The sequence below is a fragment of the Cicer arietinum genome, unplaced genomic scaffold (genome assembly GCF_000331145.2).
Source record: "Cicer arietinum cultivar CDC Frontier isolate Library 1 unplaced genomic scaffold, Cicar.CDCFrontier_v2.0 Ca_scaffold_5765_v2.0, whole genome shotgun sequence".
Taxonomy (NCBI): Eukaryota; Viridiplantae; Streptophyta; class Magnoliopsida; order Fabales; family Fabaceae; genus Cicer; species Cicer arietinum.
In genome coordinates this window covers 2954-14710 of record NW_027339412.1, presented here as the reverse complement: position 1 = coordinate 14710, position 11757 = coordinate 2954, and the positions used below count along the sequence as shown (strand labels likewise).

Sequence of the window (11757 nt, the reverse complement as noted above, 5' to 3'; positions counted from 1 at the left end):
TGTGATATATATATACATACAGGTAATGATTCAGAAAAGTGCAAATGATGCTTAATTAGAAATAGATAATCCACCCATTAAAATAATATGATATATATATATATAAGAAGGATTTAAAGGATGTGTTGAAGGAGTAGAGAAGTTCACAACCACTTTTTAGGGGTGTTAGATTTAGGCTTCCCTTCACAATATTGATGATTTATATATGCAAATGTTAAGACTGATAACTGAAAAAAAAATGGTGGAAACATATCTCAACTTCACTAAATGTCACCAGGCAAAACAACAACCAACATTGGTTGCTTCATAAATTGTAAATGTTTTCAGTAGATTAGGTATCTGGTGTTATAACATAGAAAAGATTTAGTATAGAACAAAATATGGAGGCAAATTATGATGTTGAAGCTAAGTTAATCGATGTTTCACAATTTGAGTTATTGCAACTTATGTCACTGGAGTTGAATAAGCTGCTAAAAAATCAACCCAAGCATGTGCACAGATTTCGTCAGCATCATGTTGGCAACCCAATGATCGAATGAATGTGATAGATACCAGTGGTTACGTTATAGACTAGAAAGCTAGCTCTTCATATTGAGAGGAATGGACAATGCACACATTATTGATGTCATGGATGAGCGGGGAGGAGGGTGTTCACATTCTATAGGTTGAATAAGAAAATTTATGATGCAGGTACCCTTGATTAATTGAAAAAGGCAATGTTTAGGAATTGGAAAAGACATGAACTTGATAGGTAGGAATAATTTGATACAACATCAGAAGAAGAAAAAACTATAAAATGGAGTTCAAAATAGTATGCAAATCTTTTAAATAGCAATAATCTAATTTTTTATAAATGACAATAAATCAAATCAAAACTTGTCAGGATGAAAGGAGAATGTTTCCACCAATAAGGTTCCTACATTCGAAATTTGAATTTACATACAACTGTAATGATGATAAAATAAGAGCAATATGCATCAAAGTCAAGAAACCATCAAAGCTAAGGGTTAAGAAGAAAGATGGCTAGAGTCATAAATCTGTTTCTTTAATGCTAACTAACTGCATTCATGTCTAGAGTCAGAAAACAAACTAAAACGAAAATCTGCAAGACACAGATCAATTTTTTACAGAATAATGCAGCCCCCATCAAGTTTCACTAATGCAAGCTTCACCAACATTGTAATACCATTTAAGGAACAGTCTAATCTTCATCTTCATCAAAATCAGATAACTCAGCATCATCATCAGAATCATTGTCACTCTCAGTTTCACTCAAAACATATGTCTTTTGAGTACGATTGGCTCTCTGAGGTCTAGCTCTTGTTGGCTGTGGTGCAATCTCAACAACATCATCATCTGCAGGAGAGTTAGACGCAGAACCTGCAGACAAATCTGCAATTGGACTAATATCCTTGTTAGCAGCCCTCCCCAAAATAGAACCACTTTTCTTGTTGAAAGGAGACTCCCTCATCTTCCTCACTTTCTTCTCTGGTGATGTACCTGTGCCTTCAGCTGGCTGTAACATATCAGTTAATAATTTTTGACCCATTGTTTGTTTGCCACCTACATTTCTTTTCTTCGGGGCTGCAGGTGCCGCCGCCTTCTTGGTATTTTGAGCAGCAGGCTTTCTCCCTCCTCCTTTCTTTTTACCAGCTTCCGGAGCAGGAGCAGCCTTCTGTTGAACTTCGAAGTCGTCATCATCATCAATATTGTTAACATCATTATCACTATCTGATTCGTCCAACACTATGGTACTTGACTTCTTTTTCACACCACCCCTTCGGTTAATCGGTTTCTTCGCAGCAGGCACGGCGGGTTCTTCAGTTTCCATGGCTGTGGATGAAAACACCATCATCAGTACTTGCATGGTTAACCACAGGACTATATACTAGCAAAAAATACTTTGAAGATTCAGAACATTTAACTATTTCAGCATAAAAATATTTACCTGCTGACTTTTCACCCGACGATTCAAAGTTATATGCAGCGAGACGCTCTTGAAGAGATAGAATATCATCATCAGTTTCCTGATGATAGGCACATGAAAGTGTAAGCGCTAAACATGATTGTAAGGAAAACATGCGATGCAGAAATTTGGCAATTGGCATACCTTCTGAGTGTTCTTAGAAACTGCACGTCCTTTAGGTTTTGCAACTTCAACAGGATTCTCTGAAGATGCAGCAAATTGAGAGAGTTCACACCCAAATAGATATTAAAATTTAAAAGATTACACATAATACTAATAGTAATAATAGTAAATAATAAAGCAACTCAAGCTTACCAATTTCCATTGAAGAATTATCATTCTCGGGCTCAACAGTTTTGGCCTTCTTAGTATTCTTTCGTGGTTGTGGTGGCTTCTTTGCAGCTTTACTAGCGAAACCATTGGGAGCCTTTTTACTTGCTTGGCTTGATCTTTTACGCTCGTCTTCTGCATCTTTGTTATCAAGCTCCTGAAATACACAGAGAAAATAATAACAATATTAAGAGATAATAATACATAACATTCTTAAGTTGTATTGGAAATAATGAATGTAAAGTAACTTACATCGAGTTTTGTTTCGAACTCATCTAGATCCTTCATCCACAATGACGTTGTTGGTGTTCCCATCAAAATCTCAAACTCCTTTTCCTTTTCAGCCTTTTCATCTCGCAGCTTCTGCACACTTTCAAGGGTCAAAGTTCCAATAGGCAAGGATAAAAGATACTCGTAGTCACCCCATGTTGCTCCTTCGACACTGACAGGCCGAGATACAGTATCCTGTTCATCTTCCTGCTCTTCTGAATTGTCATCAATTGCCCCTGCTACTTGTGGTTCTGCAGATTTTCCTTTCCTCGGCATGGGAGTAAAACCTTTTTTCTTCAACTCAATCAACAAATCAGCTTTTTTTCGGTTGCTTACAATAATTTCTCCACTCACAACCCCTAATATAAACCTGACTTTGTTGTCCAAAATCAACAGAAGTCGTTCAAGGTTGGCCAGTATATATTTCTGCATGCATACATACACAAATTGCATTTCAGTTCAAATTAATTAATATGCATATAAATAAAGATTCATAACAATATTTCAGTTACTAACCTTTCGCTTCTCATAATACTCCAGACGAAGTGGAAAGAATTCCTCCAGAACTGTAGTGGCACAAAAAGTGAGTAGGTTAGACTTAATAATGTGAAAAACATTACATGTGAATCAAAACAACTATGATGGCAAATTTATAAGCACTCATATTGAGAATTTATACTTTGTTCTGGAGTGTCAAATTTCTTGATTTTTCCTTCAGCATCAAAAAGATGCATATTGCTAGTACTGATAGTGCTACTCAATTTAAATTTCTTGAATAGTCCTTCTTGCATTATCGTAGCAATTTTGTCTAGCTTCATCTTGACTTCGATGTCTACGATTGCATCATCTCCATTTTGCCTAAAATCCTACATCATAGAAAAATTTCAAATGAAATTTTTAAAAGTCAGAAACTAACCTACTAGAGGATCAGAGGATAAAAATTTCAATGTTAAGGAAATAATACCTCAATGAGAGGATCCTTCACATTTGGCGCCCCATCTGTTACGGACTCAAGGAATTGTTTATAATCCTGAGTCCACTTCCGAATGGGAAGCTCAGTGATTCTAAAAGTTTGTTCATCTATTTCCATCACTGAGCCATTGACTATATACCCACCTTCCTTGGCACTTTTCTCAATTGTTCCTCTGAATCCTCTGTACCATGGATCCATTGGCACCATTGCCTCACCATTCAACAAACGCCTCACATTGGCAATAATTTCCCGTGGGTTATAGTTGGGAATGTAAGAACTCCAACCTGTCCCAATTCCCTCACTACCATTGACAAGAACCAAAGGTATAATTGGTATGTACCTGCATAGTGACAAGCAGAACTTGAATCAGTTCTACGTATATGGTGTTTCTTAGTTGTGAACAATGGTCTTCCTATATTTTTCTTTTAATAAAAATATGCTTATCCTATAGAGACACACATATATATGGAATACAATGAATTGACACCTTGGTGTCAAAGTTTAGTTTAACACCAAATCTCATCCATTGATTTTGTTTAATCCTAATGCTAAAACAATCAATAAAATAAATATTTTAATAGATCAAATATTTAAAGATTTCCAAAAAATTTAATCTTCATCATTTTTTTTTGTTTCCCCAATTTCTTTTTATCTGCCATACCACTCACCCATCAACATGGATTATGTCTAACTTTTCTCGTAAAAAAAATACATAGAGATTCTATTTTATATGCCCTTCATTTCTAATTTCAAATATTCCCAATTTTTCCCTACTTCTGTGTTGCCGTTGTCCGTCCTTTTCCATTCAATTTTAGCATGTGCATAGGGAGTTTCAAACACATTAAATATGAAGAATTAAAAATTGAATGGAAACAAAATCATGGGATAAAAACGCTTTTTGATATTTTTTAGGAGCTGATACCCTTAATGATTTATTGTTGTAAACAAAAATCAAAAGAAAATTCTGCGGCAAAACAAAAGATAGATCAAGGGAAATTTTTTGGTAATGGTCATTAAGGTGTAGAATCTTAGGAAAGTTAGAGCCAAATCATTAATTTTGTATTTTGTAATATATATATATATATATATAACTAGATAACCCTATTGAAAGAAAGAAGACAATACCAGTTTGGTTCAATGGATTTCCCATCCTCATTCAAGTAATCTAGCAGTTTGTCATCATCCTCATGAAAGAGGCACCGAGTAACAGCACTTAGCTCAGTGTAGATGTATCTAGAACTTGCATGGTCTTTTCCACCCTGGAAAGAGCAAAGTATCCAGTAAATACAAATATTAAAAAGAAACAAGGTGAATATTGCCACAAAGGATATGCACGTTCATCTTACCAAGTTACGAGTACCAAATTGACCGTTTGGTTTGAGAAGATTGATGTTGTTGCTGCCAACAAAATCCTGTGCCATTCCAATAATTGTGCTAGCAAGACTTTGTTCACCATGATGGTAACAAGAGTGCTCAGACACATAACCAATAAATTGGCCAACTTTTATTTCTTTGAACAACTTTTTCTTAAATGAACAGAAAAGAATCTTCCTCTGACCAGGCTTGAGCCCATCAACCATAGAGGGAATGGACCTTTGAAGATCCGCCCTAGAGAACAGTATAAGCTCTTTGTTAACAAAGTCCTTGTAGTTAATAAGTTTGGCATCATGATCACGAAAAGTACCAGGCTGCAACAACAGAAAATGGTAAACTTTTATTAGCAGATACACCCCAAGAAGGATAAACTTTTGTTTGCAGATTCCCCAATTGGTAAACATCACACCTCAAAGTTTCGAATCCAAGTCTTTCTATCTTCAGCTTTTTTCTTACTGAAAGCTAACTCGATTGCATTTCCATCAAGCTCATCTTCCCAAATGAAGTCTTTTCTGTGCTTATCAAGATCTCGAAAGTACTCTCTTCCTTCCTGAGGAGTACTTGTACCCAACCCCTATAGAAAAACAAGAAACAAAATAAGAAAACACTGAAAGCAAAAAATTCTAAACGTACCATGTAGATTCTCCATGCTTACAACAACAAACCTTATAGTACTTTATCTTCCAACTATTTGCACTGTTCCCCAATCTTTCTCTCCATCCTTCATATTCCGGCATGGAATAAAATGATAATTTGGTCCCGTTTGAATGAGAAGCCTGCATAGAAAAAATGTAGATATTATATCCAAAAATGATGTTATAATCAGAAGAATGTAGAGCTCAATATATTATTTATTACCCGTATGATCGGAGTGGTAAATTCTACCATGAATGATGGAACCTTTAGCAGCGATGGCCAAAATGCGTGAATGAAGTTTATCAGTAGCCCTTTGATGTGAGAGCCATCATGATCCTAAATTGCATATAATTACATAAAAGCGATTATTAGCTCGATGAATTAGGAACAAAAAAAACTCACTGAATATAGAAAACATTGATAACGCATGCACTGATGCACGTGCCTCGTCATAATATTCTACTGAAATTGAACATATACTATAATTAGTAACTAAGGAGTTAACTCTCACCTGATCAGCCATAATCATCAAATGACCGTATCTCAAAGACTTCACGCTTGTGTACTCCTTGTTTTGCTGCAGTCCAAGAATCTTCTTTATATTTTGAATTTCTTCATTATCCATAATCTGTTTACTGCTAGCTTCCCGCACATTGAGCATTTTGCCCCTCAGTGGAAACACGCCATAGTGGTCTCGACCCACAACAGAGAGCCCAGCCATCTTCATACAGAAAAGAAAAAATCAAATTTAAATGACTACATATTGTAAACACCAAAAACTTAAAAAAAACATCAATTGATATATAGACAATAGACATCAACTTACAGCAAGGGCCTTGGCAGAGTCTCCCTCTGTCAATATCAAGGTACATTTGTCAGAGTTCCTTCCACCAGCATCATTGGCGTCCTCAAGCTTTACAATCCCACGAAGCCTCTGGGTCTTGGTTCCATCAGTTTTCTTCAAATCTTTACTTTGCTTAAAATCTGCCCATGATAGGAGGGTGTCCACTATTCCAGATTTTTCGACTGCAAATATTTACAACATGTGAGTGTAAAGCGCCATTTCCAGTTAATTGATCACATTACACAAAACAAATAAGCACTACGAACCATCCTTCATAATTGATTCGGGAACATCGCATTTAGAACCAAAACTGGCTGGTCTAGTTGTCAACGTCTCCTTAGTTTGAGAATCAAAAGCAGGGTTGTCAATCAAAGCATTGACAAAAACCCACAAATGATTCTTCACATTGTGAGCTTTCACATTGGCATCCTTCTTTTTCTTATTTACTTTATTCATTACATAGGTAGTAATCTGATTGGTGATGTAATCGACATGAGTCCCACCCTTGATTGTAGCAATGGAGTTAACAAAGCTAACCTGGTAAAAAACAAAACTAACGTGTAAGACAAAAATTAATATCAATGAAACCTCCAAGTTACTAGTATACTTCAGTAAATAACTAATCACCTGTTGAAATTGCCCATCACTTAGACTCACACAAATTTCCCACCTATCACCAACTTTGGCATGAATCCTAATAACAACAATCAAAATCAAGTTAAATAGAACAACAGAGGAAAACACACACGCATGCTGAGTTTTCAAACAATATATCTATAGATACAAACCTTGGCAGTGGCGTGGGTTTGGACTTCTCAGCAGATTTCATGAACAAATCGGCATAATCCCGAAACGACTTGATACGAAGCAAGGTGCCATTGAGTTCAACCTTAACAGTCTTTCCAAGGCAGCCAGCCATGTCCAGCACACGCTTTTTCATTAAAGCAACAACGTCCTCTTCAAGATAGGTCATTTTGAACTTCTCCAAGTCAGGCTTAAAGGTAACCTTGGTCCAGTTTTCACTAGATTTGCATTTGGTAATCACTGGCTCAGACTTGTTCCCCATATTGTTTGAGAACACCTTCATAAGAAAACCAATCAATCAATAATCATATAAATTACAACAAACAGCTTCATAAGTGGTCCATAAAGTTTTACAGAGAAGATAGAACCATCGAACATACACAAACTTCAGCTAATCATCATTAAAAAAAGAACTAGCAGAAACTTCATATATCGAAGACTGAAAATTCAAATAAAAACTGCTACGACAAAAATGATAGCAAAAACTGAGAATCTACATCAAATTAAAAATATTCAAATAAACCACAACTTCAGTTCATTTCCTTTATGAAAATTAAAAGCCCTATCAGGATCATGGAAAGAACCAAAATTAAAAACCTCAACTGAAACATACACTGCAATGACAATATACTGTACTGTAAGCAACCAAAATGCAGTCACAATTTGAGCATAACACAAAATATCATCAAATAAACAAAAATTTCAGTTCATTTAACTTAAAAAAACAATAGTGGGAAGCTATATAAAAAAAATCAATATCAGTTCATTAACTCAAACATGGAAAACCCTAGCAGGAACCTAAATCAAAAAATTACTTCAGTTCAAGTAAAACGAAAAAAAATGATGTACGAATAAAAATTTGAAAGCAAAATCCACCACTACAACCCACAAGCAAATCACCATAATCGTCAAGAAAAAACTGAAACAATCAAACTAATCACCGACTCTTTATACTTCTTCTGACATAATAAAAAAAACCATATAAGAACATTAATCAACAAATTCAATTTCAGTTCATCATCGCAAACATGAAAAAAACCTAGCGAACCTAAACCTTCAACAACAAAAATCTACCAATCAACAAATCGTTACCTGTTTATACTTCTTCAGACGACGTCCATCAGCAGTCTCGATAACAAACTCAGTCGAAAAGATATTCGTGAGCTTCGCACCATAACCATTACGTCCACCAGTAGTTTTCTTCACATTATCATCGTAGTTACTACTAGTAAGAAGGTGACCGAAGATCAACTCCGGAACATAAACCTTCTCTTCCTGATGAATCTCAACCGGAACACCGTCACCGTTATTGTAAACAGAAACCGTATTCGCCTCCGGATCGATCGTAACTTTCAACGAATCCATTGACGGATCTCTCTGTTTGTTATCCGCTGCGTTGACGAGAATCTCGTCGAAGATTTTGTAGAGTCCAGGAACGTATGAGATTGAACGGTGAACCATTTCGTCGTTTTCGTAAATCCAGAGATTTTGAGTGTGTTTTTCAATAGAACCGACGTAGGTATCTGGACGGAGGAGAATGTGTTCTAGCTGCGTTTTCTTTTGGTACATTTCTTCGATTGTTTTCGAAGGAATGTTGGTGGCGTTGCTTGTTTGGAGAGGTCGTTTCTCCATGGCGGTGGTTGTGGTGCTTGACACGGAGGTAGTGTCGTCGGTGGTGTTTGTTTGAGAGAAATGAGAAACGAGACGAGAGAGTGTGTGTGATGAATTGTGAAATGAATGGAAGGGTTTGATTTATTAATTTGAATTGAATAGAGAGGATGGAAGGATCTAACGGTTGTTTTGGTGTTTGAATTTTGAATAGAGGGTTAGAAGCGGGAGTTTGAAATTTGAATAAGGGTTAATTTGGTATTCGGGTTTGGGTTTCAGCGGTGGGTGATTCGTTTGACTGATCAAGGAAAGTGACGTTTTTCTGTGTCTAATTAAAGTTCAAATTTTTGTTTTTAATAACACTTTCAGAACACAGTCTTTAATTAATAATTTTTAATGTATTTTTTTATTAGTTAAAATTTACATGGATTTTTTTAATGTGTGAGATCTATATCATTTGATAGTATCTATGTAAATTTTAAAAAATAGTTCACATAAATAAAATAAGTTTGATATAATTTCATTTAAAACCCAATTTTTTAAATATTTTGTTCATTTTTGTAATCAATTTCACTGATTTACTCGACCCAAATCATTTTTATGAAACGCTTCAGATTGGGTTGGTCAGATTATCCCTACACATATAAAACCATAAAAGTAGCTTAACAACTTAAAAGATCTAATTGTTATAAAAAAATATATAAATGGTAGAATTATTACTTTTGTGATTTACATTGTGAAATTAATAAAATAAAAAGGTGAATGACAAGTTTGGGTTGGAGCATCTACCGGATATGGGTGAATATTTGAGCTATGCACATTCTCGAGAAAATTAATTGTGAATTTTTTTGAGTAATGTTAATAGTAAAGAACAAAAAAGTGTTTTTGGTGTTTGTTTTTGATTTAAAATATTCATAATACTTTAATTTTTTTCACAGATAATTTTCTAAAAATTTATTTTAATTACAAAATGTGTTTTAAGTTAAGTATTACACCAAAAACATATAAAAACATACACTTAAGTTTTGTCTAAATAAATTATGAAATTTATCATTGACTTTGTAAGATGATCTCGAATAATATATTCACATTCATCTTTATGTTAAACACCATATATATAAATTGTCAAATTGGTGTCTCTATTTAATCCTTTATTATTAATTACATCTCTATTTAACCACTTACTATTAATTTTGATCTCCTAATAAAATGGTGTTAATCAACGAAGATTAATAGAACAACGAATGTGAATATCATTTGATAGAGTCAGGGACATATTTAAAATATATATAATTTTAGAGACCATTTTGGTTACAAAATCAATAATGAATTCAGTGGTTTACTTGGATTTTATTAGAAAAGTTTGATATGAATTGCAAGTTAAATCTATATCCGAAAATTATAATTGATGGTGCTGGAAAATACAAGAGATTGAGTGTTTGAATTATGTTGACCATTTTTGAAAATCAAATTTTATTGTTAAATAGAAAGATGTATTCTTTATCAAAACGTTCAACTTATTATTGCAAATCAATTTGAGTAAAAGAAAGTTGAATCATAAGAAATTTAAATCAAATAACTGAGTTCAGTTAGGGAAGCGACACATGTATTTTTATACTAGGTATCAATTGTTGTTACATCTAATTTTCCCCTCATCTCAATATAGTCGATGACTTAATTCACTATTAAATCAATAGCATAAAAGTATTTTTTGTTTTGCCTCTTCAAGCTACGAGCATGCTTTTCCCTGCCTCTCCAAGCTATACCACTAAAAATCTTTTTAGTCTTTCAACATTCAAACAATTGTTGTTGAGGATTTCAAGTATTATTTCACCTCTTTAGGTTCATTTTTAAGTTAAAGAGTTGATATCATTATCGAGCTTGGATACATTTATTCAAGTATGTGCTTGAGTTGACACATAATCTTTCTTCGAATGTTTAACTCTCATTGAAAGGATAATACAATTTAAATCTTATATCAATTCAAGTGGATAAAAACTGTGAGGTAAATTTCAAATATTTCAACTGGTAAATTGTGGGACAAGATATCCAACCTAAGAATATTGACATTTACCAGTTGAGTTAGGGCTTAAGGACCACCCCATGATCTTTGAAGTTACATGAAAATAACATTTTGGTCATGTATCCTCTTTTTTGCAAGTTTATCATTTATGTTTATAAATGTTTACATCAATTATCCTAATTTCAAACCTGCAAAATTAAAATCCAAAATTTCCCCAATTTTTTTAATAAACACCTGTAATTCTTAAAGGATTTTAATTGTAATAATCATAAAAACGTAAACTCTTACTCAAATTTTAGAAAAATTATTAAACTAGAGAGAATTTGAGTGAGAGAGATTTTATAGTTCGTGAAATTACACGTAAAATCCTCTCAATCTATGTTATAAAATCACATGAATATTTATTATGTTGTTCTATATATGATTGATAACAAAACTTATAGGGCCATTTAAAAAATCTCTAACTAAAAATGATTGAAATGAGGTTAAAACTAAAAATAGTTCAACATTGTAACTTTTAAAAATATAAAAAACTAACTTGATACAAAAAAAAAAAAAGGTAAATGATCAATTTAATATTTTCTTGTACATGGTGTATTTAGCCTTTCTAATAACTCTTAACAAATAGGTTTTTCCATTCATTATTTTATTTTGATGTATTTATGGTTTTTTCAAAATGTGTTCATGGCTTTTTCATAATTCAACTATGAATATTTCCTTTTTCTTTTTATACATTAATCATTTTGAAATGTTCTTTTCTTGTATCAAATTCTTATCCTCAAGATATTCATAATTGGATAATTTATTTTTGAATGATGAAGATCATTGAGATTATGATGATTGTCGCAATTATCAACTTTGTGGATTATTGTTCTACATAATAACTAGTTATCGATCGAACATCATTAAATCAAATTTAATAACCAATC

At 33.5% G+C, this 11757-nt stretch overlaps 1 protein-coding gene across 1 annotated transcript; it reads right to left on the bottom strand.

The window, feature by feature from the left end:
• Positions 1 to 882: 882 nt before the first annotated feature.
• Positions 883 to 8976, bottom strand: LOC101495004 (DNA topoisomerase 2). Its single transcript, XM_004517246.4, has 19 exons — positions 8290 to 8976; positions 7182 to 7474; positions 7021 to 7087; positions 6660 to 6930; positions 6376 to 6575; positions 6061 to 6270; positions 5772 to 5885; positions 5579 to 5689; positions 5323 to 5487; positions 4886 to 5227; positions 4665 to 4798; positions 3531 to 3879; positions 3246 to 3432; positions 3083 to 3132; positions 2549 to 2992; positions 2282 to 2453; positions 2111 to 2169; positions 1949 to 2027; positions 883 to 1833 (listed from the first exon to the last, which is right to left on the bottom strand). The coding sequence occupies exons 1-19, from the start codon at positions 8827 to 8829 to the stop codon at positions 1202 to 1204; spliced, it is 4419 nt and encodes a 1472-aa protein (XP_004517303.1). The 5' UTR covers positions 8830 to 8976; the 3' UTR covers positions 883 to 1201.
• Positions 8977 to 11757: the final 2781 nt, after the last annotated feature.